The 27,116-nt window shown below is 48.5% G+C and overlaps 1 protein-coding gene across 12 annotated transcripts in view; it reads right to left on the bottom strand.

The window, feature by feature from the left end:
- Positions 1 to 3,108: 3,108 nt before the first annotated feature.
- The window catches only part of macf1a (microtubule actin crosslinking factor 1a), a 171,104-nt gene continuing 147,096 nt past the window's right edge, over positions 3,109 to 27,116 (bottom strand). For 4 of the 12 annotated variants that reach the window (XM_030346895.1, XM_030346896.1, XM_030346894.1 and 1 more), the window contains 32 exons: positions 26,392 to 26,617; positions 25,086 to 25,312; positions 24,662 to 24,784; positions 24,436 to 24,537; positions 24,023 to 24,124; positions 23,686 to 23,859; positions 23,216 to 23,371; positions 22,894 to 23,091; positions 22,407 to 22,535; positions 21,625 to 21,807; positions 21,172 to 21,327; positions 20,595 to 20,801; positions 19,645 to 19,764; positions 19,119 to 19,288; positions 18,668 to 18,827; positions 17,969 to 18,163; positions 17,291 to 17,563; positions 16,671 to 16,859; positions 16,422 to 16,533; positions 15,920 to 16,083; positions 15,460 to 15,622; positions 15,115 to 15,269; positions 14,644 to 14,718; positions 14,169 to 14,216; positions 13,227 to 13,244; positions 12,214 to 12,331; positions 11,436 to 11,498; positions 10,891 to 10,923; positions 8,408 to 8,628; positions 7,096 to 7,206; positions 5,973 to 6,084; positions 3,109 to 5,596 (listed from right to left, as the gene is read on the bottom strand). In XM_030346895.1, the coding sequence (XP_030202755.1) occupies positions 5,337 to 5,596; positions 5,973 to 6,084; positions 7,096 to 7,206; positions 8,408 to 8,628; positions 10,891 to 10,923; positions 11,436 to 11,498; positions 12,214 to 12,331; positions 13,227 to 13,244; positions 14,169 to 14,216; positions 14,644 to 14,718; positions 15,115 to 15,269; positions 15,460 to 15,622; positions 15,920 to 16,083; positions 16,422 to 16,533; positions 16,671 to 16,859; positions 17,291 to 17,563; positions 17,969 to 18,163; positions 18,668 to 18,827; positions 19,119 to 19,288; positions 19,645 to 19,764; positions 20,595 to 20,801; positions 21,172 to 21,327; positions 21,625 to 21,807; positions 22,407 to 22,535; positions 22,894 to 23,091; positions 23,216 to 23,371; positions 23,686 to 23,859; positions 24,023 to 24,124; positions 24,436 to 24,537; positions 24,662 to 24,784; positions 25,086 to 25,312; positions 26,392 to 26,617 (4,743 nt within the window). In that variant the 3' untranslated portion in view covers positions 3,109 to 5,336. The remainder of the gene's footprint in view (positions 5,597 to 5,972; positions 6,085 to 7,095; positions 7,207 to 8,407; positions 8,629 to 10,890; positions 10,924 to 11,435; positions 11,499 to 12,213; positions 12,332 to 13,226; positions 13,245 to 14,168; positions 14,217 to 14,643; positions 14,719 to 15,114; positions 15,270 to 15,459; positions 15,623 to 15,919; positions 16,084 to 16,421; positions 16,534 to 16,670; positions 16,860 to 17,290; positions 17,564 to 17,968; positions 18,164 to 18,667; positions 18,828 to 19,118; positions 19,289 to 19,644; positions 19,765 to 20,594; positions 20,802 to 21,171; positions 21,328 to 21,624; positions 21,808 to 22,406; positions 22,536 to 22,893; positions 23,092 to 23,215; positions 23,372 to 23,685; positions 23,860 to 24,022; positions 24,125 to 24,435; positions 24,538 to 24,661; positions 24,785 to 25,085; positions 25,313 to 26,391; positions 26,618 to 27,116) is intronic. The other 8 variants (XM_030346885.1, XM_030346886.1, XM_030346889.1 and 5 more) reach the window with 8 other exon arrangements.

Here is a 27,116-nt window from a genome sequence, read left to right as displayed (position 1 = left end):
CATGCAATGTGTTGCCGCTTGCTCCAGAAGTCCCCTACCCTTATCCCATCAGCCACAGAACTTCTTTCCAATAATCTCCATCCTCCTCCCCTCTTAAACTTCTTTCTGTCCCTCACTTTGTCGAATGTCCACCTCTTTCTTTCTTTCTTTCTTTCTTTCTCTCTCTGGCCCTCCCTGCTTACACCCATCGCCCCTCCTAGTGGCCTCGCTGGGAGACCTCATCTCTCCCTCCCTCATTTTGCCTCCACCCTTCTATCTTTTCATCTTTTCATAGCGTCTCTCTTTCATGCTTAACTACCATCTGGGGAATCTGAACGAACACACGATTGGCCATTTTGTAAATGGTATAACATACCCCCACGTTTTTTTGCCCTCAGCCATAACAACTCAATTTACGTTTGCATCCATTTCCTTGGCATTCTTTGCCTCTTTTTCATACCCAAAGCTGAAGGCCTGCAGTTTCCGAGTCCCTGGACATGAACGTGTGTCACGCAGTGGGTTTGGTGGTGAACAAAGCAATGGTGTACCACAGTAAGGAAATTCCTCACTAAGTCTACCTTCAGTGGCGTACAGCAAACTCTCTGGAACGCGATGACGAGGGAGATCCAACGGAATGAGCCACACTGCCTGGACGCAGCTGGGTTTGCGTTCTGCTGCGTTAAAGCCTGTTTCCTGTTGCGCCGTCCGATAATTAATCAAAGCGTCGGTCCAGTTTGCTGCGAACATACAAGGTGTGGCGGCGGTGTATTTCTGTCGTGGGATTTGGAAGAGAAAGAAGGATTCAAATATAGCAGCAGGCCTAGTGAGCTAGTGCCAGACGTGTGTGTGTGTGTGTGTGTGTGTGTGTGTGTGTGTGTGTGTGTGTGTGTGTGTGTGTGTGTGTGTGTGTGTGTGTGTGTGTGTGTGTGTGTGTGCATGCTAGGCTTCAAAGGCAGCCCATAGTGCTTGTGGTGAACTTTGAAAGGTACTTTGAAAGAGGCACGAATAATGTTGACCAAACCGTGCTGACCGCCCCGAGTCTCATCCCACGCGTTCCCACACACCAGGAATTGGGAATGCCGCCTTGCTCTCCAACTGCTTCACGCCCTGGACATCAGAGGTTAGGACCGCATATGCCAGAGAAGGAGTGGAGAGGAGAGGAGAGGAGAGAAGGAGGGGAGAGGAGAGGAGAGATGGAGAGGAGAGGAGAGGAGAGGAGAGATGGAGAGGAGAGGGGAGGAGAGGAAAGGAGAGAAGAGAAGGAGGGGAGAGGAGAGAAGAGGAGAGGAGGGAAGGAGAGGACATCCAGGGCCCACTACAGGTGGGAAATATTAAATCTGTGAATGTGTATCTCAGACTGTGTTTTCTGTATTATTAATTGATTGTTAAATAAGTACCACTCAATAGATACACCATTATAGTTCACCTCTCACTGTGGATCAATGGAACTCAATAGAGAGAGAGAGAGAGAGAGAGAGAGAGAGAGAGAGAGAGAGAGAGAGAGAGAGAGAGAGAGAGAGAGAGAGAGAGAGAGAGAGAGAGAGAGAGAGAGAGACGGACAGATAGACAAACAAATGCCTCTTTTGGAGACTCAGTCTTATTCTATGTAACATGAGAGGGAGGATATGATAATGCTTGTAACTCGAGGAAGGGTTTTTTACGATGGCAGACTAAGATCGGGAAGGAGAAAGGCATATAGATGTGGAGCTGATAGTGGAGCGTGTGTGTGCTCAGAGGACCTCTGGAAATCATTAGACAAGTGTAGCAAAGGCCTCTTCCACTTTCAAGACAAACTATCTTTCTGAATAGGATCATAAATCTATCAAATTAGCGAGTTAGTTTTAAGGGAGATGTGATAAATACGGAAAAAGTTGACCAGTCTAACCCTAACTAAACTAATTTACTAAGTATGTCACAATCTTTTTCAAATAGCAATGCGTGCATGTGTGTGTCCTTTTTTTTTCTCTCCATAATTATCCTTCGTTTTCTGATTCTCTCCATACGTTTTCCCTTACATACCTAAACAGCAGGTGGCCATGTAACCATTTCAACCAATCACAGGTAATGCATGCAACCGAATGTGTTTATCTTAGAGTCGTCGTAAAGGCAAACCAATCTACTGGTGTTGGGGTTTGGGTGTTCGTTAATGCAGTGCTTGAAACGACAGAGACAGCTGCAGATCATATCCGTGGAACCAGTTGAATCTAAACAGGAAACAGTACACCCCGCCTCCAGTCTGTCTGCCATTTTAAACCAGGTGGAAAAGATAAGGATGTTTACGCTGAGAGTTTTGTTCTTATGCAGGCTACCCAAGATGGAACAAGTGCTGAACATCCCTCAGGATAAACCCACTAAGGCAGCCCTTACCCACAGTACCCCCCCCCCCCCCACAGCACACACACACACACACACACACACACACACACACACACACACACACACACACACACACACACACACACACACACACACACACACACACACACACACACACACACACACACACACACACACACACACACAGGACGCGGCCGTATCTCAGTGGAGGACAATTAGAAACCCCCAATTACCAGGCAACGTCCGTCCGGTCTCTTTAAGCTGCTATGTTCAAGTAGACATCAACCAGTGGGGAAAAAAACACACACACACGTCACACAGTTTAGGTCAACAGACATTCACATGCCAAAACGCTAGAGCACTAAAGTTTGCACGACACAATAAATATGTTAGTTTGAAGTATGGGAGAATGTTTGGGGTCTCACATTCTATCACCATTCTTAATTTAATTCAAATATTATCTTCCTTCCAATGAAACACACTATACTCATAATTATTTGAATTATAATTAAAAAATGAACCCCATCCAAAACGTAGGGCCCAGTCATCGTATTGCATGTGTACGATTGTTCAGTGATTTTGATCCTGAGGCCAATCTCAGAATGTGTTCAAATTCTCCTTTTACACAAGTGTATAAATTCAAACCAAAAGCGCAACTTTCGATTTATGAAATTAATAAAAAAGGAAACTATTTTCCTTCCCAATTGTATTATTATATGGGAAGTGATTTCATGAGACAAATCTTTACATCAGCAAATAAGACCCCCAATATATTTACAACAAGAGGCTGTGTACTGCAAGCATATTTTTTTAATAGAAAAACAGAACAAAATGTTTATAATTTTAGTTTTTTGTTTTACACAATGGACTTCATCTACCCAACCCAACGTTGTCACACAGAAAATAGCACGGCATCAAAAGGCTGAGGGTTCGTCTCCACGGAAACCAAGCCCCTGCTTCACCGGGACAATAAATAAATAAAAATCACCGTAAGATGTTCTTTCCTGCGCATTCTTCCTTGCTATAAATTCATTTCAAGGTTTTCTCACAAACTTCATCTCTTGCGTCGAGATGACACACAATCTTGGGGGTCCCATCCAATCAAGTGGGACATTTAAAAAAACGAGCCTATAGGGACAGATGCTAGGGAAGGTGGGACATGAGAAAGGAAGTTACCCCTTTCGTTGGCCCTGCTCTGCCAAAGTCACCCTTCAATCAACATTTGAAGTTTTCTTTTTCTTCACAAGGGCAAACCCCTTTGGTCATGATCTGGTAAATAGATATCATCAAAAATAACAAAAAAACATTGTTATGACGAATGCAACATTAGGATGACGTGAAAACACATTTACACACAAAAGATGTCCAAAGAGCAGATCAGACCATACATTTGCATTGTACAAAAAAAACGTGTTTTCTTGATTTGTAATACTAATTGCGCTCTGCAACGATTGATATGATATGGAGCTCAAAAATAAATATAGATTTGTAACTTTAGTTAGATACTTTAGTTTTAGTTGGATAAACAAAAGTACAACTGGATTAGAAATAAACCAGAACGACACAATGACAAAGACGAAAAAAACAAATCAAAACAAAAAAATAACATTTGTCAAAGGTTTTGCATACAGTGACTCGAGTCAGTCACTCGAGTCAGTGACCTTTAGTTTTTCAGTAACACATGCCAGTGACACACATTATACACACAGCTACTTGTACACGCATTTGTGTGTGTGTCTGTATGTGTGCCTGTTTGTGTATGCGTGTGCGTGTGCTTGGTTGCCAGGGGCGACGCGCTAGACTCGGGCTGAGGAGACGGCTGGCTGGTGTGTGCGTTGGTTGTCACACTCTTCAGACATAGTCGGGTCTCGTCTCGTTGTGTGTCCGATGTGCTGTTGAGCCGTGCGGCTGACACCATTAAAAAACAAGGGGTTGTCGGTTCAAAACCAGCGAGCCCCTTCTCGTCACCCCGCTGGTATGAAAGTCCACGGTTGTGTCGCCCCCCGGTGGTCGGGAGGGGGGGGACGCTCGGCGTTGGCTTCGACACAGGAAGTGAAGCGTACTCTCATTCTGGAAGCTTCCTCTGCTCCTAAACCCGCCCACCACAGGTATGCTGTGGGTGTCTGGTTCCCCGGTCCGCTCAACCCAACCAGACCCGGGGAATTCAGCACAGCACAGTCGTGCAATGATTCTTTTTTTTCTTTTAGCAGCTGCCCATCTGCCATCTCTGAGAGGAGCGTCGCGGGCCCGAGGCAGCCGGATAAAACCCCCAAAGTGTTCCCGTCCCGGGTGTCGGCGGGCGGTGTATTTTAGGGAGGCCGTATGGTGGAAGCCACCGACCGACCACTTCAGGGCAGCAATGTGAGGGTTTTCTTCTGTTAAAATGTTATTCAGAGTCTGTCTGCGTGTGCGTTTGAGTGTGTATTCTGTGTATCACTGTTGTAGAGGCGTAGAGTGGGGAACACGTATCTGTCTTCTGTTCTCTGAGCAGAGGTCTGGTACGGGACATAAGGCAGCTTCCCGTCCCGCTCAGAGACGCGCGCGTGTGTGTGTGTGTGTGGATTCAGTGGGAGACCTTGTGGAAGCCTTTCTCGTTACGATCCCCGAAAAACTTTCTGGATCACAAGATCCCAAGAGTGTCCCGGGAAAGGCCACCTGGATCGGGTTCGTAACCGGGAGGTCCTCTTCGTCATCTCTGGTCGCACGGGCCCTGAACCCTTGGTTTGTTTTTGTGTGCGAGGAGGGGGGGGGGGAAACGGAGAGAATGAGACACACCACCGGCCCTCCCTTCCCCCCGTGTCTTAGTGCAGCGTCTCATAACAGCCCTATGGAAAGAGGTTTGGATCAGACCACTCTGACCCCCCGTCACGATCGGAGGGGCCAAAACAAACGGCCGCTCTGCCACGTCAGCCACCCTTCTGTGCGGAGCATTCTTAATTTTTTTTAATTTCCGTTCCTTTCTCTCTCATCATCGTCGTCGCATTTGTCTGTGATCCCCCCCCCCCCCCCCAGTGGGGGCCCTACTTCTTCAGCGTGGGGGGGCCCTTGGGGCTGGGGGTCTTCTTGGAGATGGTGGGGATCTTGGAGGGCTTGGCGGCGCCGGGCCTCCGCGGCGTGTCCGAGGTGTCGGAACACACCGAGCGCGACTCCTGGAGCTCCGAGGCGTCCGAGGCGTCGCTGCCCCGCCGGCTGCTGGCCCTGCTGCCCGCCCTGCTGCCCGCCCGGCTGCCCGCGCGGCTGGCGGCGGCGGCGCCCGCCGTGGTGCCGGCGCGCTTGGGGTCTGCGGGGGGAGGAGAAGGAGGAGGAGGAGGAGGAGGAGGAAGGAGGAAGGAGAGGGCGGTTGACTGGACCGTCACGAAACAAAACTGAGGCGTGAAGGAGGGCGTCTCATTTTTTGCTAACTTTTCAGCCTCTTCAACTCCTCAAACATGGCTAACATTCCGTGCTAGCGATAAGGTAAGCTATGCAGTTAGCGTAAAAAATAATGAAAACCAAAACAAAAGTTTTAAATTTGAAATGAACTTTAGAGTGAAAGGATTGCTGCTGTACAAACCAGGTAGCAAGTGAGACCACATGGTTCGGTTTACAGCTCATTCTACAACCCAACAGTAACACAATAAGGAAGCTCCTGAGTAAAACGCTTTCAGGCTTCTCACCGGGTCGGCCTGGTTTGGCGCTGGTGGGCGTGGAGCCCCCGTTCTCCCCGGTCAGAGACCCTCGGCTGGAGTGGAAGGTGGGCCTCTTCAGCTTGGAGCCTGCCGCCGTCCCCTGTAGGAGGGCCCAGCACACGTCAGCACAGCGCTACTGCTAGCTCAGTGCCTGATGTAGCGCTACTGTGGTGGTGGGGCTACAGGGGAACCTGAAGACCCAGCCCTACAGGGGTCCCCAGAACACGCTACACTGCTACACCAACACTCTTTACATGACAAAAACAATGACTTTTAGACCTGAATGTCTGCAAGTGGTATTGTACCATTGGACAAGTTGACTACTGAAAATAAAGAACATATTTGCTCCAACCAACCCATTTTTGTAGATTGAATCGGACTATATATACGCAGCATTTTTAAATAGTGACTTAAATATTCATCACACTCCGTAGACAACCTTTATATTAAAATGTGGGACATTTCTATGCGTGCCTACGTCTTGCATTGCAGTGTAGCCAGGTACACTGTGAACTCAAGTAAATTGCATAAAAAGATATTATTAAATTATTTCTTTCTTTTGAAACACTTCCAGCATTGTAGTGGTCATGGAAACACATATTTTCTAGATTAAAGAAACGATAATACCGTTAATAAGCTTATCTTAAAGAGATACCTTGAATTTGTGAGTTTGTGACTGTCAGGGTGTGTGCGCACGTGTGTTTGTGTGCACATGTGTGTTCATGCATAAGTTTGTGTGTGTGTCTGTGCATGTATGAGTGTGTGTGTCTCAGCATGCATGCGTGTGTGTGTGTCTTTTCATTTATGCATGTGTGTATTGTCTGTGCATGTATGAGTGTGTGTGTCTGTGCATGTATGAGTGTGGGTGTCTGTGCATGTATGAGTGTGGGTGTCTGTGCATGTATGAGTGTGGGTGTCTGTGCATGTATGAGTGTGTGTGTCTGTGCATGTATGAGTGTGGGTGTCTGTGCATGTATGAGTGTGGGTGTTTTTGCGGTTTCAAGCGCGCTGACCGGGTCTGGGAGGCCTGGCGTTAAGGGTGGGGGAGTTAGTGGGGGTGGGAGGGTTTTAAGGGGGGGGGGGGGTGGGGGTGGGAGGGTCGCTCAGTTACCTCGGGCCCCAGGGCCGCCTGATCCGGGCAGCAGTTAGACTTGGAGGTCGTCGGGGTTTTACTGTGAGCAAGCCAGGGCTTGGCGTAGTCACGAGAATGGGTGTTTGAGGACTGGAGGGGGAAGGGGGTAGGAGGGAAGGAGGTAGGGCAAGGAGGGTAGGAAGTAGGAGGGACGGAGGAAGGAGGGAAGGAGGGAAGGAGGTCGGGCAAGGAAGGAAGTAGGAGGGAAGGAGGTAGGCATGAAGGTGGTAGGGCAAGGAGAGAATTAGGTAGGAGAGAAGGAGGAAGGTGAAGGAGGTAGGCGGGAGGGAGGTAGGAAGGAAGGAGGAAGGGAGAGAAGGTAGGGCAAGGAGGGAAGGAGGAAGGGCAAGGAGGTAAGGAGGTAGGAGGGAAGGAGGAAGGTCAAGGAGGTAAGGAGGTAGAAGGGAAGGAGGTAGGTGGGAAGGAAGTAGGAGGGAAGGCAAGGAAAGAATGAGGTAGGGCAAGGGGGGAAGGACGGTAGGAGGTAGGGTAAGGATGGAAGGAGGGATGGATTGTTTAAGTGAAAGGAGGTTGAGGAAGAGCAGGAGTGGCAGCAGGAGGAGGAAGTTGGGCAAGTTGGCAGGAAGTGCAGCGCAGTGTTTTTTTAGGGCGAGCCCGGATGCGTTGTAATTTAATCATTGTTTCGATTGATTTTTTTTAAGGTTTTTTTTTTCAAACAGACCCCAAGCGAAGCGCAGAATGGACATTTGTAAAGCCAGGTTAACAGGAGGAGGGGGTGAGGGAGAAGAGGAGGAGACAAACAGACACAAGAAAACAAACGACAAATAAACATCAAATGAAACAAAAACTAGGACGCCTCGACACGAGGAGCTCCCCACACACACACACACACACACACACACACACACACACACACACACACACACACACAAACACACACACACACACCCACACACACACACACACACACACACACTTCTGACACCAATGGGATGATGACACATTGACCTGGACACATTACTGACAAACATAAAACGTATATTAATAACCTGACAAGTAGCACACTGAAGGTTGTGGGTTATCCGGCTCTTTAACATTAACAACAAAGAAGCTTTTCTCATTGAGTTGTGGTGTGTGTGTTGTTTGTGTGTACATTTCGCTCACAGTGTCATCAATCAACTGCGAGAAAAACGTGTTGAAATAATACAAACATCTCATTCCAACTCCGCCCACCAAAGGGCGTTCTGTGTTCGCTGTTCTCGATAACACCAATCGATCAAACGTCCGGATCCCGGGTCGCGGCAGGGCCGCTCTGTGCTCGGCTACTCACCCTGGAGGAGGAGGAGGAGGCGGTGGGCGTGGCCGGCGTGGAGGGCAGGGAGGCGCAGCTGTGGGCGCTGTGGGAGGCCGAGGAGGAGGAGCGGGTCGGGGAGGCGGTGCGCGAGCCGGGCTTGGAGCGCCGGCCCCGCGAGCGGAAGGCCGCCAGGCCCTGGGACACGCCCTCGTGGATGATGAACTTCTCCCTCAGCTCCAGGTTGGTCCGCCCACGGGCTGGGGGGGGGGGGGGGGGAAGAGAGAGAGAGAGAGAGAGAGAGAGAGAGAGAGAGAGAGAGAGAGAGAGAGAGAGAGAGAGAGAGAGAGAGAGAGAGAGAGAGAGAGAGAGAGAGAGAGAGAGAGAGAGAGAGAGAGAGAGAGAGAGAGAGAGAGAGAGAGAGAGAGAGAGAGAGAGACAGAGACAGAGAGAGAAAATCAAATATTAAATCTTCATACAAGTTTGTGGTTGTTGCTGAAGGATGCTGCGAATATAGCAAGCAATGAAGGCTTTGTGTGTCAGCAAGTCGGGGAGCTGTGTGTGTGTGTGTGTGTGTGTGTGTGTGTGTGTGTGTGTGTGTGTGTGTGTGTGTGTGTGTGTGTGTGTGTGTGTGTGTGTGTGTGTGTGTGTGTGTGTGTGTAAATGGGGGGGGTTGTACAGTGCATCCCTGGCCGCACACATCAAAGGTCGTGCACGGAGGTCAGCGGATAGCACGTGCGCTTGCACCAGCACACTCTGGTGGGTCAAGGGTCAAATGGGTGAGGATGTGTGTGCGTGCACGAAGAAGCGTGGGACTGGGGATTGTGAACAAGTGGACCGTTAGGAACAATATTATTTTTAAACAAGCACCCATTCCTTAATACACACACACACACAGCCACATACACACACACAGTGGAGAGCAGCATCCCATACAGATTTCTCAACATCTCATCGGGGCACCAAATCATCATCGTAGACCAATCAATTCACCCTTCCTCCCGACTGGGGACACCAAATACGTTGGTGTCGTCGGGTAGGATTCTCTTTAGAATTTGAGCAGATGTTTCACTCACACGTGACACAAGGTGTGTTCACATGCGATACATGCCAAATGCCAAAAATTTACAATGAAGTTAAAGTCTAAAAATATGGTAACATCATCATATGATCTCAACAGTATATACAAATATATATTTTTATTTTTTAGGGAGGGTATGCCTGTGGAATCAGCTACATTGAGAAGTCACTACCAACACCAGAGAGTTCCAACACATCACTCATCTCAGCAGCAGCAGTGTGATATGAACCAGGGGAGGGCAGCGGACAGAATACACAAGCCCAGAGCAGCCAGCAACACAGAGGAAGGGAGGGAGGGAGGGAGGGAGGGAGGGAGGAACGAATGATTAGAATAAGAATCAGATGAGAGTTAATTAAATTGAGAACGAGGGAAAAAACAACGAGGTAAACCAGTGGGAGGAGGGATGGGGGAGACAAATGATCTGGGCAACGAGGGAAGAAGAAGGAGGAGGAAGAGGAGGAGGAGGAGGAGGAGGAGGAGCGGTGGGCTGAAGCTAGTGGCAGTAGTAGCAGCAGCAGCAGCAGCAGCAGTGACGGTGTTGCGCGTGACCGGCCGCACTCATCACCCTTAGCAACGGGACCAGCAAAGGCCCGGTCAATTAAATGGGTGCACCCTGCAATTACTTCCCCCGCGCCAGCCCAGGTGCACCCTGTAATTGGGTCCTCCACCAAGCAGCCAGCCCATTTAAACAGGAGCCGCACTGGAAGCCAGAGTTCCCTGAACCACAGGCCGGCCGAGTCCCACTCTCACATGGTCCCCCTCTCTCTCCCCCGCTACTGATTACACGCTATTGCTAGTATTTCTTATTGAGTTAGTTTGGAGAAATCAATACTTAAAGAGCGGTTTTGATTCAGTATTTTTAATAAGACATGAGGAACTTATTTTTTTATTCATTTATTGTATTTCAATAACAAGACCAGCGGGTGACTCTTTTTTTAACCGACGACATACCCAATAAAACCACCAAGAGCTTCAATACTCGAATAGCATGAAAAATAGAAACGGAGCTACTTTTGGTATTTTCATTGGGGACGTCTGGAGAAAAAACAACAACATAGAATTACACCACAGCCTCGTCCTTAAACTCCCCTCCAGCCTCTTATTTGCCCTGTTCCATGGGCGTCCATGTTGAATTTGCTGGCCATAAATCAGACTCTACCAAGACAAGGGTCAGCCAAGCCCTGCTGCTTCGTGTGTGTGCGTGAGAGAGGAAAGCATAACATAGATACACAGAGACGAGGCCCATTCATACGCCCAGACAACACACAAACAATGTTCACACACACACACACACACACACACAGGACATCATTGGTTTTAGACGCCTGAACCGATGGGCTGAAAGCATGGATAGATGGACAGCGAGAGAGAGAGGGAGAGAAAGATAGCAAGGGGGAGAGAGAGAGAGCAAGGGGGAGAGGGAGGGAGAAGGGGTAGGTACCTCGGCAGCAGAAATAGCCAGGAGTGACCGCCACTAAGAGACACAGAAGACAATGTGAAACACGTGTGTGGAATGAAGATTCACATACACAGGAATGTTGTAAAGAGTGTGCATGCACATAAACACACACAGACGCACACACACACACGCAGACATCCACCAGGTGAGGCCCGGAAGTGGAGGTGTGTGTGGGGGGTTCAGACAGTCAGGGGTGAGGAGGGGACAAGGAGAGGAGGAAGACATTAGGTTAGTACACACAGTTAGAGTCTGCAAGACGGAGACAAGCTTCAAACGGACCCATCCAAGACCGGAACACGCGAGAGTTATGAAAAATAACAAAATAAAAGCGTGTTTAAAGCAGTCTATTTGACTGCACAAAGCAGATGAGTAGACGACAGAAATGAGATGGCAGGGAGAGAGAAAGATTGAAAACACCTGACTAGAGGTCAGTAAAAAGCAAAGGTCTTTCAAACGTAAAGAAAAACCTCAAAGCGGGTGAGGAGGAGGAGGAGTTAGGAAGGAGCGAGGGAGAGAGAGAGCCCAACCTATACGAGATGAGATGGAGCTACTGGAGTCGCAGCGGAGAATCTTAAGTCCAGGGTGTTGCACTGAGGAAAGAGAAGTAGGAAGAGAGGGAGGAAGGGAGGGAGGGAGGAAGGAAAGGAGGCAGAGATAGAGGGTGGGAGACCAAGGAAGGGAGAGGAACAGAGCTGAGGATGAATGCAGAATGCAATCCTTCCGTCTTTATAGGACAATAAAAACGGGAGAAATTTGGAAAGAGATGAAAGACAATCGTATACAGAAGGAAGGGGAAATCAATTTAAGGAAAGATGAAATTTGTGGAAAGCACTCTGGGAGGCAAAAGTGGAATAGAGGAATGTCACACATAACCATACGTTACAAATATGAAACGTATGGTTACAGAAGTGGAGGTCCGGGGTACAGACCCCAAACAGAGAAAATGAAGAGAAGTGAAAGAAAATGTGATGCAAAGAAAAACAAACAACTAACAAAAAAAACCAGTAGCGATGGCATCTCGTGCGCCACCTGCCGTCATGGCAACGGAACTTGTTTAACCATGGTGATGGAACATTTTTAATAAAGTGTTATTGGTTGGATTCTGGTTGCCTGGAATGGGTCTGTAGTGCAGCCTAGTTTGTGGTCAGCTGTCCGGATCTCTGGGTTGCGTACCACAACTGGTGCAGACGTGTGTCTCTCTTCACCTTTGGCGTGCGTGCACGTGTGTGTGTGTGTGTGTGTGTGTGTGTGTGTGTGTGTGTGTGTGTGTGTGTGTGTGTGTGTGTGTGTGTGTCCCTGACTTACCTCGGCAGGGGTCGTTCTTGACCAGGAACTCGTCGAGGGCCATCCAGCCCCCGCCCACCCTCACCATGACCGTGCTGCGCAGGATCCGCACCAGACGCAGCTGCTGGGAGTCCCCGAACTGATGGTAGAGAGAAGTAGAGAGAGAGAGAGAGGTAGAGAGAGAGAGAGAGAGAGAGAGAGAGAGAGAGTGAGGTAGAGAGGTAGAGAGGTAGAGAGGTAGAGAGAGAGAGAGAGAGAGAGATATGGACCAAGACAGATGGAAGGGGGAGGGAGAGAGGGAGACAGAGAGAATAAAAGTATAGGACAGAGTGTTTGGGGTAACGGAGGAAAGAGATGAAGAGGGAGAGTCAGTCAGGGGTGCAACTGTGGCGGACACGTGAAGGCGGTTGTAGGCATCACACCCGGACACACAGCCAGGTATCTATATTGCATGCATCGACAGAAAACCCCATGCAATGAAGGATGTAGAAGGAGTCCTCTACTGCTCCCAGACAGACCGGATCAACAATCGAATCAATCATTTTCATCCCAAAAAAAAACAATAAATCAGTCAATCCCATCACCAAAAGAGGCCAAGCAATCCCAGCACACAACCATATTTGTATTTGAATCCCCCCCCCCCCCTCTCACCCAACGAGCAGCATGATTCTTTTCCCAGCACATCATCCAACTGTAACTACTCCCCCACCTCCCCCCTCCCCCCACCGGGCGGGTCCTGTTCGGCCGGTTCACAGTGTGCAGTTTGTCATCGTCCAACACGACCACTCACGGCAAACATGTGGACGGTGGAACCTGCTGCCAGGCTCCTGACCAACAATGGAGTGTATATCAAAGACACGTCAATTATATTATATTTATATTAATTGATTGATAATTGTTTGGATCATTTCACACAATACTAATAATTTAGCTTATCGTTTTAATATTGCTAGTTAGACTCCATTGTTGGGAAAAAAAAGCAGAAGCAGATTCCAGCCGTCCAATCACAGCGGTCGCAGCGGCAGTCACTTTACCTGGTTTCCGAGGAAGAACTAGAAAAAACATGGGGTACACAGGGAGGAGGAGAGGGACACAGGGAGAGAGAAAAAGAGAGAGTGAAATAACATGTTGTGCAAACTATTTCAGCCTGAACTCATCAGCCTGCTTGTGGTATTCTGTATAAACTGGTTCATTTTCACAATGTGTTGAGTTAGTTTTGTGGCTCGCTCTCAAGTTGAGGAAGCGAGATGAAAGGGTGGATGCGGAAAATGGCGTGGGTGTGAAAATGTTTCTTAAAAGACGGACAGAATGATGATGGCGTGTGAGAGATGAGGATTGGTGAGGGTGAGTTGATGTGAGAACGAGAATAGACAGTAGAGAGAGGGAGACAGATGAACAGATGACTCAATACTACATCTACAACAATGCTGTTAGTAACCTCCAGTGTCCGCGGCCTCAGACACTGGATGTCATCACCCAAAGGGCAGTGACGATGTGAGCGCGCTCAGTAGCGGTGGTAATGGCGTATCCGCTTCAAGCTGTAGAACACTCTAAAGGTTACTGCTGTTACACATAGACACACACACAGAGGCCCGTCCACTGGCTAGCTAGACTACTTGGGACTTTATACGTTCATATTTATTCCTTTAGTTTTCATTTAAATTTCATTAATTTTTCCGTTGATCAATCAAATCTGCACAGAGCAAACTTCCATGCTTGCGACAATGATCGTCGCTAATAGCATTCAACGATAGCTATTAAAAATCTTCTGATGCTACATCTTAGTGAGCTAACTACATAGCTGGCCCCTGTGTGGCATCCATGTCTACAGGTTCATCTTTTCATTATTTTGCCGGTGAGCTCAGCTGGCGACCCTGTGAGATGTTAGACAAACATGTTACTACCACACACGGGTGAACACATGTTAGGGCTTAGGGCCAAACGGTGAGTGAACACGTTCACATGGAGGCACATACGGTTAGTGTGATGACAGTGCCTTGAGAAAGGTCACAGGCTACATGAGGCTGAAAGGGAAGGTGGATGAACAGCCAGTCAGGGTGGGTGGAATATGAACCGTGAACAGCCATTCAGTGTGGGTTAGATATGAACCATAAACAGACAGACTTTCTGTTTATGCTTGATGTCGACCATCCAACATGCAGTGATTGTGTTAAAATAAAAGTTATACAAAAATGCAAGTGATACAGCATCGAAGTAGAGGGTAAATGTTAAATTGAACATTGAACACAACACATTGAACAATATAAATTATGTATATTTATATTTAAGAAATGATGTATTTGTCTATCTTAATCACAAAAATTCAGTACAAAATAACAATTTAACTCTAACTCTCTAATGGATCCCTCATTTTTTCGACTAAACAGGATGAATATCGGCCTTGATAAAAAACATCCTGTTCTAGCGTGCTGAACCAGGATCTCAACTCACCCTGTACTTGTTCTCCCCTATCTGCTCCACCTGGAACCTCTTGGCGCACTTACACTGGGCCACTTGCCGGGTCACCTGGGCACAGAGGATACAGCCACATCAACACCGTGTTACCATGATGAGCACTATTGCTAGACTTTTATTCACTGTTAACTAACGTTCTAGATTCGGTATGGTTAGGCAGTTTAATGGACAAAGTGTTAGCGGATGACGGTAGCTACCACCCTATTGTATGATACATATCTGGCTCTGTTTGTTCATTAAGACTTTGATATAAGTTGTTGTTAGTAAAAAACATCAGCAAATAAATAAATCCTACATCCTGCATATGCTTCGGTATAAATCAGAGGACAGAGTTGCTTCTGTCTGTGTGTGTGTGTGTGTGTGTGTGTGTGTGAGTGTGTGAGTGTGAGTGTGAGTGTGTGTGTGTGTGTGAATGAGTAGGTTTGCGGCTGTGCCAGGGCCCCCCACCTCGTCCTCTATCTTGTCTGCGTCCGTGGTGGGCCGGTAGGCGTCCTTGTTTGGGTGAAGCGCCGCCACAAACTCGTAGTAGTCGATGTAGCCGTCGCCGTCGCGGTCAAAGATGTCCGCCACGGCGGTCATCTCGAGCCTGCTGGTGGGGAACTCTGAAGAGAGGGACAACCACGAGAACACGATGTAAACAAAGACATTCCAGACTCTGCAATACACTTTGTCTGGCTGGTCCTGAGCTGTTTCAGTGACTTTCAACCCCCGGGGATACGTAGTCAGTTGTACAGTGTACAGGGAGGACTGCCATTGGCCCGTGTGTTGAGTGTGTCGTGATGATGGACGTACTGGAGGCCAGGATGCCGTCGATGAACTCCTGCCGCGTGATCTTTCCGTCCTGGTCCTTGTCGATGCGTCTGAAGAAGTCCATGACGCGGGACTTCTTGTGGTTCATCCAGCGCATGTACTTCTTCCTCCACACGTCAAAGTCAAAGTTGGCAAACTCCTTCAGCTACAGGACCGCAAGGAAAAACAACAAAAGGTTGGCAATTGTTGTTGTGGGTAGGGGAACCGTTTCACATTCCCTTTAAATGATCCTCAATCCAAATATAGTATTTTGTTTCATATTTGAGGCATATGTTAGCAAAGGCTCATAATTAGATCCAAGATGAACATAGTCACATTACCATTTCACTCTACGCAAAATATTCAAAAGAGTTTGTTTTCAACCAAATCTCTTTCCAATGGTTCTTATGAGGGATTGGGACATCGTTACCAGGGCCAGTACGGAACCAGGAAGTGTAATTACCTCCTCCAGCCTATCAAGCGCGTCGTTGAGCTTCCTCTGGCGATCGAGGGCCAGCAGCCAGACCTGCTGCCACCTGGCGCAGAGCTGGTTGAGCCGCGGGTTGCTGCTGGCGATCAGCATGGCCGCGTGCTGGTGCTGCTGCGGCTGCTGTTGCTGGTTCTTACCTGAGAGGGGAACAGGGGGGCAGACACATCTGGGTCACTTTTTAGTCTTTTGGTGCGGATCCAGGTAGAGTCTGTCACCGCGACATTGGGAGAACTAATTTGTTAAAGATCGACGAAATGTTCAAGGGAGGGATGTACGAAATGTAATTCGCTGGATTTAATGCAGCCAAGAAAACAATACTGCATGAATGGCCTGATACGTTTGCCTTTGTTCTTGTTGTTAAGTGATTCATAGACATTTTGACCCCAAAAACTTTACTGAACTAAATCAAACTCTAAGTGAAAGTGAAAATAGATAAGGCGGAGAGTGTAGAGGTGGTGGATATGTCGTAACTTACGCGCTCCTCTCCTCTCTGCCAGGCTGCTCGAGACCTCGGCTGGTTTCCTCTTGTACGTTTTCGTCACCTTGTCCACGTCTGGCTGCTTCCTGGTCATCTCCTCCATGAACACCTGCCGTGGAAACAAGAGAGTTCATGGGAAACGTTTTGGTCAAACTTTTGTTCTGTTCCAGGTAGAGCATTTGGATGAACTTAACCAAACCAACTGCCAAAGTGAATGGGATGCGAGTCAGCCAATCAGACACTTGCCTGGTGTTCTGTGATGAGCGACTTCAGTTGAGTGATGTCCTGTGGGAGGGGCTCCGTGTCTCTTTGGATCAATGCGGTCTCAGCATATTGTAGCCACGACAGCAGCTCTTCCAATAGGTTGGCGTTGTTGAGCAGCTCATTCAGAGCCGTCTCCAGGCGCTGCTCGTGCTGTTTGGCCCACGTGAGCACCTGTAGAAAGCCACCACGTTGATTAATTCAACTAGGCTACAAATGACTACTTACTTGTCTCTTAATCTACCATAGGGATGATCCAATATAAATAGTGACAGGAAGAATCAAAGAAAGTAAAACACTGTTACAAGGTTTTATATTCTCAGCTGTGTCTATATATATAATATGCATGAATTTGTGTTCTGCATATCTTTTTTCAATAGATATATACTTGTGTTACTCCTTCCTCCCTCCTCTTCAAAAACCTTGTTGAGAAAAATAATCAAAAGTTTTTCCAGTACAGACAATCAATTTCCGTTGCGAAAAGAGAGAATCGTCTGTTCTATTTGAACCGTTTCAACCTCAAAGCACCCTACACGAGTAGAGCACACCATACGGCCTCAAGAGACTTCAGACCACCCTCTCTCCCTCTCCTCCCCCCCCCTCACCTCCTCAAAGCGGGCGCGGATGATGGTGATCCAGTGCTTGATGGTGGTGACAGAGTCGGGGTGGCACTGGGTGAGGATGGCCTCGCCCATGCCCGCCGCCGAGTTGACCGTGGAGCGCTTCTCCTCCACGGTGCCCATGAAGTCCCGGTGCGTGTGCAGCAGCGTCTGCAGCGTGTCCGCCTCCTCCGGCAGCACGCCGCGGAACCGCAGCGTCTGCTCCGCCTCCGACAGCCACTCCAGGAGGATCTGCACGTTGGTGCGGAACTCCTCCGCCTGCCGGGGGCGGGGTGAGGGCGGAGTTAGCGTCGGGTGGGGACTGATATATAGGTATATAGATATATATATATGTATATGTCCTGTATATGGGTCCTATATATTTGAATGCATACAAGGTAAGAATAAGTGGGTTATAAATTGCTGGAAAATAACTTTTGATATAATTTTATATCATTTCTTATGAAAAGTAATAATAACACATAACACATCAACAAAGATTTTTTAGCATTTTATTTTTATTTTACAGCACTATATTTCAAGAAATCTAACAAAACGTCCACCATCAAAATAGTATTTCTTTCAAACATAAATACATCATTAAAATAACATTATTAAACAGTGTTATTCATTCTTACTAAGGTGACCCTTTTCACGGTGATGCCGTAAGGGTTGACCACTGACCTGTTTGACGGCCTGCTGGAGGCGGGTCTGCTTGCTGACGGACAGCGCGCACACCGTATCCCAGCGGTTGCTGAGCTCCTGCAACTGGACCTTGACCCAGGCCGTGTCGTCGCGGCCGGTGTCCATCAGCTCGCGGGCCGAGCGCTTCAGGGCCTGGATGCTGCTGGTCCTCTTGCCCAGCTCCTTCTGGAACGCCTGGACACACACACACACACATTGGGAGGGTTGGTGGGGAACACTAGCATTGGCACTGGACATTGGCATCGGATAGCATGTTGCGGGCTCAGCTGTTAAACTATTACTGGTTTGATATTAGGCATAGAAATAAATAGTATATGATACAATTGTCAAAGAAAACATATAACATTAACAATAATAAAATTGTTAATGTTTGTAGTTATTTGTATAATAATAATACGTATAATAACTAGCATATTGCCAACACAGTCATAAACAAGGAAATGGTGATGAGTTAGCCTGTTGGATGAGCTTGATAAACTGGTGTATGATCTTTTCTTTATCATTGTAACTGTTTTGTATGAACCTATAACCCTGGTGATACAATTACAAGTCTTTTGACGTTTGTTATTGTAGATTTCCACATTATCACAGCTTTGCCAAAAATACAAAAACAAAACGACATAAAACAACAACAATGCTGCTAAATACAGCGTAGTCAAAGCCTGAAAGCCCACTGACCTTGTGCGTGTCCATGAGGTTTGACACCAGGTCCAGATCCCCGTGGACGGGCTGGTCCTCAGCCAGCTGGGGCTCTACCCTATACAGCCAGTCCACCAGGGCCTGGAGGGCCTCGGCGAACTGACCCGAGAACAGCAGGGCCTCCTCCAGCTTGTGTTGTCTGGGAGAGGAGCACCGAGTTGATGAGACACAGCCTCTCTCGTGGATACTATCACATATTGGATCAATAGTGTATTGTAATGGATTCATTACTTCCCGTTTTGTTTGTTTTAACTAGAACCCATTTTGTATCGTTTTGCAGCACGGCATTAAAATAACATATAAGTAATATAATGCATTTCACACTTTATATCACAATGTAATGTTATGCACAGATTCAGGGTTAGAGGCCGGGAATTAACTTGAACCAGGAGACAACATTAAGCGACGCTTGCCCCGGCCCCCGACTCACCGCTCCACACTCTTGCCGCAGACGGTGTCCCATTTGTCCCGGAGCTCCCCCAGCAGGTGGTCTAGCTTCTGGGTGTCGGAGGGGAGCTGGGTCTTGTCCCGCATGGCCTTGCCCGACCGAACCGTGGTGTCGTACACCGGCTGCTTGGAGCCCAGCGCCTTCTGGAACTCCTGGAGACACACACACACACACACACACACACACACACACACACACACACACACACACACACACACACACACACACACACACACACACACACACACACACACACACACACACACACACACACACACACAGCGGGGAGAATTTAGGGAGGAACACGACAAAGCCTTTTTTGTTTCACTGTTTGTTGCCTCTGAGAAAACCAAGCCGAAATTCAGAAACCTATAAAGTGGAAGTGAGAATTAGTGACCCGAGGCAACCTTCTCAAAGGCTTGTCGGAAATCCATTGATGTGTCTCGTGTCGGGTGTAAAACTCCACCACAACCCCCCAGATCCCCGTGAACGCCTGCTGCCCCCGTACCTTGTGCTTGGACAGCTGCAGTTTTATCTTGTCTGGTTCGTTGGAGATCTCCAGCTCAGAGTCCAGGCGGCTCTCCGCCTCTTCCAGCCAGTCGGTCAGCTTCCTCCACGCCTCGTGGAACTACAGACGCAGGGAGAGAGACACAAGGGTTCAAGGCTGAAGGAACACACTCGTCTATACAGCTCACGGAGAACCCCCGACGCGGTGCGGTTCTTTGGCTCCGAGGCCAAACAATCACATACGTGCGGAAGCATTGAAAGACGGTGGACCACCGCTACACTAAATATAGGTGGTGTTTTCTTAAAACCTCAAACCTGAATAACGGCCATTTGCCCTGGGTTTTTTCTTCCCCGCATTCCTTACAGTTGGTTTCATGAGCTCGAATTCCAAAAAATCCAACCACGGGAAGTAAAAGTGTTCAGTTTTTTCCTAAACTCGCTCACAAACAGAACGGGGCGTCCCGATTCCTTCGGGAGCATCGATACGTTGACGGCAGGCCAGCGTTTGTATTCACACAAACAAACCCATTCAGGCCTACTTGTCGGATGACTCAGACAGAACAAAGAGTTGACTTATTGGCCAGGGACAGATACAGTGTACATAGACTGATGACAGCTCTCCGATGCAAGCATCACAGTGTTAACAGCGGATGCTAATTTGCAACACCCATCCCCAGAAGGGCTTTGGGAAAGAGCTCCATCCCGTCCATTCTTTCAGAGCATCATCACCATAGTGTCACCATAGTCACCCTCCTCATTTCTCTCGTGACTCATCATAGCTCAAACAACTTCAACCCCTTCTCAAAGCACATCCTTTTAAATCTGTCAATAAACCCCTACGACTTTTAATCCCTAATCATCTCATCTTTATTGGACCGCTCCAGACCAATGGGGTTGCCGAAATGGGCCACCATAATGATTTAAATCCTGATGGTGACCCCAGTCATCTACCTGCTTGGCGCGCTTGCGGGCCTCGTCGAGGTGGCGCCCGCGGTCCAGGGAGCGCTGCACCAGCTTGTCCCAGCGCGCCTGCACGCTGAGCAGCAGGTTCTTGATCAGCACCACGTCCTGCTTCAGGCTGGCGAAGCGCAGCTGGGAGCCCGCCTTCTCCAGGGCCAGCACCTGCTCCCGGTGGGTGTTCACCTCGTTCACAAACACCTGGGGGGGGGAGGGAGAGAGGGGGAGAGGGAGAGAGAGGGAGAGGGAGAAGAGGAATGGGGAGGAGAGTAGGGTTATACGGGAGGATAGGGAGTGAGGGAAAAGAGGGGAGAGAGGCGGAGAGGAGCGAGGGGAGGAGGGGGGAGGCAGGTAGGGGAGGGAATGGGAGAGGAGATTGAGATCAGAGAGCGATACAAGCATAAGGAGATAAACAAAGAAAGATATACAAAATTTAACAGAAATCCCATTTATAGTTTCTAACCACACACTGCCACCTCTACATCCATCTATTGCTACGCATTGAGGAGGAGGAGGAGGAGGAGGAGGAGGAGGAGGAGGAGGAGGAGGAGGAGGAGGAGTGCACCAGTACCTTGTGCTCATCGATCTGGAACAGCACGGTGTCCAGGATGAGGCTGGGGGCCTGGGCCATGTTGAGGGTCTGCTCGGCCTGCGTCAGCCAGTTGATGGTGTCCTGCAGGGAGCTCTGGAAGCCCGTGGCCAGAGACAGAGCCTCCTCCAGCTTCCCCTGGGACCGACAGAGGCAGAGAGCACAGCTTATAGGACACATCGCCTGGGAGACAAGGGACTGAAATGGGACTGAAATGTGTCACATACTACTTAAAGATAGAAAAATTAACACAATGAACTAAATTCTAATTCAAATCATATCAAATAAATACCAATAGATTGTTTATATTGATCAAAACCATTGAATAATCATAGGAGAAATATAAAATACAAAATATCAAAATAGCAGGATACAAAACAAGAAGGCGGTCCTCGACGGGCTGAACAAAAGGCGGTAACGTGAGAACCGACGTACCCGGCGGTCGTCGATCTTGGTGCTGAGGCTGGCCCACTTGTTCTGCAGCATGGCCAGGTTCTGCTGGGTCTGGGTGGTGCCGGGCCCGCCCTCCTCCCCGCCGCGGGCCAGGAGCATGGCCTCGCCCTGGTCCAGCAGCCCGTGGTAGTGCTCCGCCCGCTGGCTCAGAGTGGTCTGCAGCTCCTGGGGAAGGGACGAGGGGCGAGAGAGAGAGAGAGGGGGGGGAAGAGAGAGAGAGAGAGAGAGGGCGAGAGAGAGAGAGAGAGAGGGCGAGAGAGAGAGAGAGAGAGAGGGGGCGAGAGAGAGAGAGAGAGGGCGAGAGGGCGAGAGAGAGAGAGAGAGAGAGAGAGAACCAAAGAGAGAGGAGAGATGAGCAAGAGAGAACCAGAGAAACAGGGAGAGAAGGGTGGAGAGACCCGGAGCGAGAAGTAGAGAAGGGAGAGAAGGAGAGAAAGAGTGAGACCGATTTAAGGATAGACAACACATGAATGCACACGCACGCACACACTGGAAGAATAACGTGTGGTATTGTTTGGTAACAGTTGCGTTAGATAAATGATATCCTTTAAATATTGAGGTATTCCTCCTCACACAAAGAGATGTAAAAGAGCGGGGTATGTAAGCAGACACACAACCGCCAAATCCCAAGAGAGTACATTCAATTAAATTCAATGATGGGCAGTAAATGACTGATGATTATGCGAAATGCTGTCATAACTACAGATAAGAGGAGGCTGGGTTGCCATGGTGACGTGGTGCTGATGCTGGACGCGTTGCGTTACCATGTGCTGCTGGAGCTGCTCCCGGGCGGTCTCAGGGAGACCCCCGGTGGGCTTGGCGGCGGACAGCTGGGTCTCCGTCCTCCGCAGCCACTGCAGGAACTCCTCTAGGTCGCCGTGGAAACCCTCCGCCTGCACCAATCAGATTGATTGAAGTTTTACATGATGTTTATAGATGTTCAAATGTTTTACATTATTATACAGAAATATTATTAGTATATTATTCATCATTATTAATAATTCAGATATTCTTGTTGCCGTAGGGTTTAATCAAGTTCAGATGTTTCTCAGGTTAGCTGATACTAGCATTATATTAACGTAGCAAAACTGCAGACAGTGAAATTACTATTATTGATGTTGTCTCTTCTTACCCAAATTTATTGTAAGAAATTAATAAGATGTATCTTCAATTTATTTTCGAAAATTAACCCAAAAATCTCTGGGACTTTTCTCACAGCCAGTCGCCCCTAGCACGTGGCTGCTACTGTACCTGGTGCAGTGCGGCCTCCAGCAGCTTCTGGCGCTCCTGGGTCTTGAGTAGGAGGCTCTCCCAGCCGCTGTTGAGCGTGTCCAGCTGGTCTCTCAGGTGGCTGACCTCGTCCCCGGGGGTGGACTCCAGCAGCTCGGCCCCGGCCCCGTTCACCGCCTCCACCGTGGAGTGGTGGGACAGCACGTCGTTACGCAGCACCTGAGGGGGGGGGGGCACGTTGTTATGGTGACCGTAAACCCTACAGCTAAAGGGTTGGAGTTGATACTACAGCGAGAGGGTTGGAGTCGAGAACACATAACTTCCACCTGACAGTGGGACTCACGTGGTGCTTGGCCAGCTCGATCTCGATGGCCTTGGGGTCAGAGTTGACGGGCCGCTGGGTGTCCAGGGTGGCGTGAGTGTGGTTGAGCCAGGCCTGCAGCTCAGACAGGGCGTGCTGGAACTGACCCAGGGCCAGCAGCGCGCCCTCCAGCTTGTGCTGTGAGGGGAGGAAACACAAGAGGGGTCAGGTTATGGGTATATAAAGCTGGATATATATATATATATATATATATATATATATATATATACTATATCGGTTTGTATTTTTCTTTTGAAAATAGCAATAATTAATTTATAGGGTAGAAAAAAAGTGATAAAAAAAAAACATAAAATATGTCCATTAACCAATTAAATGATAACGTTGATGGTTATTTTAGTTTGATTTCATTCTCTTGTTTAGTGAAGGGCACTTGGCTAAAATGGACGCTTGGCAGACTGAAGGCAGCCAACCCTGTTCTGAAGGCTTATCACCTGTCTGTGCGTGATCTTGTCTCCCAGGTTTTCCCAGAGATGTCTGAGCTCGGTGAGTGGCTCCTGGATCATGTCTCGGTCAGTCTGGTCGCTGACTTTCTTCAGCAACAGCTCCCCCTGGTGGCACAGCTTCTCCATGTCAATCTGCTGCTGGTACACCTCCACCTTGTACTGCTGCTCAGGGCAAGGCAGGAGGGAGGGAGGAAAGTAAGGAGATAAGGATGTATGGGAGAATAAGAAAAGGTTAGGTCTGTGTAAGGTCAGAATAATTATATGAATAGAGATTCAACTCATTTTCGCAAATGTTTTGTTTCTGCACATAGTGAAAGGTTCTAACCTTGAGTTCTTCAATCTGTTGTTTGACTGTTCCCAGGTCCGTTCCCACAGTCGGCATGTCACACAGTTTGATCACTGCGTTGTCCAGATAGTCAAACATGCCCTGGAAACAATACCGAATAATGTCAGTCATCCTATCCATTCTTCCATCCATCCATTCACCTAATCTGCATCCCCCCCAGCCATCCATCATACACCCATTCACCTAATCAGCATCCCCCCCATCCATTCATCATCCACCCATTCATTAGTCCATTTTCTTCTCCTTGCCAGCCTCAATTTTATTAACACAAACCCTGTACATCTACAAACTGTACTGATTACATTCAACAGAGTGGGTCTACTAAATTCGTCATCACTCATCCACTAGCCTGTAGGAGGAGGTCCAAAGGCCTTCTTAAGGGTGTTACAGACCTGCAGTGCGTCCTGGTACTGAACAGAAGCGGTCATGGCCTCCTCCAGTCGCTCCATCCTCTCCCGCCACGTCCGGTTCAGCCCTTCCCACGCTCCGTTCATCTGGAGGAGAGAGAGAGGGAAATGGGTATGTTAGGACTTGGCATGGGTCAAACATTTGACCTCGATTTTAAATAAATCTGAGTTTCCTGTTTTAATGATTGATTTATAAATACGTTAGTCTCACCTCGTCGATGGTTTTCTTAACCTCTGGTTTCTCGGTTTCCCCGCAGGCAAAGATGAGGTCTGCCCCGAGGGTCCTGACGAACTCCAGCTCTTCTCTCAGGCCGTCCGTCTCGCCCTTGATGGCCTGGAGAAGAAACAATGACTTAATTTAGACAAAGCTGTACTTTACCCTCTTCTTCTCAAATATGTATTAGTCTCCACAGAAAACTGTTCTGAACCCAGCAACAGAAAACACTGCTCCCTTCATGAATATATTCATTTATATTTGTATTGATTGATATCTATACACTTTGACCCGCTTCATTCCTTTATTCAGAATCCAAAGAACCGTTGTTTGGTTCGTAACCTTGTTTCAACTGCACCGCCCCCTGCTGGCAGGTCACGAATCCACCCCCCCTCCTCCAACCACCACAGCCCTGCCTCACCTCGGCCGCCTCGATCTGCTGCTTGATGAGCGAGGGGTCCACCCCGGGGTCCTCCAGCTCCCGCACGATGTCCTGGGAGTCCCGCAGCGTGCTCAGCAGCGCCGCCATGTCGGCCCAGAACTTCTCGGCCAGGTCCAGCACGTCGCTCAGCTTGGCCTCGCGCTCCTCCGCCCGCTGGCGGATCTCCTCCCACAGGGAGCGCAGACGCAGCAGGCGGGAACGCACGGCTGAAGGGGGGGGGGGTACAGTACAGGAAACTTTATTAGTATGGAGAACCGGACATCGACCACAATGACAGTTTGGAGGAGGTTATGACAGTTGGGAGAAGGTTATGACAGTTGGAGGAAGGTTATGACAGTTGGAGGAAGGTTATGACAGTTGGAGGAAGGTTATGACAGTTGGGAGAAGGTTATGACAGTTGGAGGAAGGTTATGACAGTTGGGAGAAGGTTATGACAGTTGGGAGAAGGTTATGACAGTTGGGAGAAGGTTATGACAGTACTGGCTTCATAAAGTGGTTAATAGTTGTTATAAGGGTATGGAATCAATACTGTTAAATGGGAGGTTTGATTATGTTTAGTTCTTGTTGGGAATGGTGGCTAGTTGTTTTTTCAGTGTATTGGTTAAACAGTTGTTGGTGTCAACTGGCACGTGCATGAATAATGTTATTCATATTAACAATTTCATTATAGCATCCTTTTATGATCCCATTTAGCGGTCGTATCCTGTCACCGACCCAGCTATCATTGGTCTCTCGAATATGATTAACCCACAATTTATAAAAAGAGGATACAAATATTTGGATAATTGAGTATTCCAAACCGCCACAGTAAACGGCCACGTGCAGTACACAGTAACCCCTTTGATCCGAGTTTTAGTGTGTTAGCTTCAAGGCTAAACAGAGGAACCATTGATGAGCATAGAGAGATACACTCCATTATAGTGGGGACGGGGTCTATTCAGGCTGGCGGACACATAAAGGACCCTGTGTATGTGCGTGTGTGTGTGTGTGTGTGTGTGTGTTTATGTGTCTGATCACGTGCATGACTTGGTAGACGGGCTTGTGATACTGATTAAGACAAACTTGTTTTGGTGTGTGTGTGTATTTGAGAGAATGGAGTAGATATGTGAGTATGAATTGATCATACTACTGTCATTCAGCCATTGTCATTGCAGTAAATACAATTTTTTAAATACATGGCATTAATGATCAGGTAGGGGTCAGCCATATCGCGAAGGGATGCACACTCTTAGGCGTGTGCATTTATCTAACGCGCTACGCATCATCCGTCTCCGTGGCGACTCACCCTGGGCGGCGGGGTCGTCGTGCGCGGCCCGCCCGATCAGCTCCTCCCCGCGGCTGCACAGGGCGGAGAAGGAGGGCAGCAGCTTGTCCAGCTCCAAGCCTTGGGCCCGGTGGTCCCCCAGCTGCTCGCGGATCTTGTCCACCTCGGCGGCCACAGGGGGGGGCTGACGCAGCCGCTGCACCGCCCCCTCCAGGGTCTCCAGCAGAGGGTCCATCTTGTCGTGGAACTGGGGGGGGGGGGAGGAGGAAGTGAGACGGGGCAGGTAGATGGAGGTGGATGAGGGGAGGGGAGGGGGCTAGGGGCGGGGGGAGGATAGGATGGACTGATGGGTGGCGCGTTAAGGGTCATACCGAGAGGTTGCAGAGGAATGGGTTACGGTGTAACGGGGCTATTTGTAGAATTATTTAGAAGTCACCTCTATGTTCATACTATGGAGCGATGCTATATAGGGAGATACACCTATATCCCTAGACAGATTGTGACAGATCTCCAGTACGCCAGTGTCATGCACACTGATATCCATATTGGAAATTGGAAGCAAAAGTTGAGAAAACTACATTTAAAAGTTAGGTTTTCTTTATGCAACATCTTGATATATGTCTTCGGGGAAAGAACAGGGATCATCTAGTACCACAGGACAACACAAATGAACAGGGTCGAACCGTTGTACAGGACTTACACATAGGAGAAGCAGAGTTGTGGAATAGAGTAGGGTTACTTTAACT

The sequence above is a fragment of the Gadus morhua genome, chromosome 22 (assembly GCF_902167405.1).
Source record: "Gadus morhua chromosome 22, gadMor3.0, whole genome shotgun sequence".
NCBI lineage: Eukaryota > Metazoa > Chordata > Actinopteri > Gadiformes > Gadidae > Gadus > Gadus morhua.
This window is presented reverse-complemented; position numbering and strand designations above follow the sequence as displayed.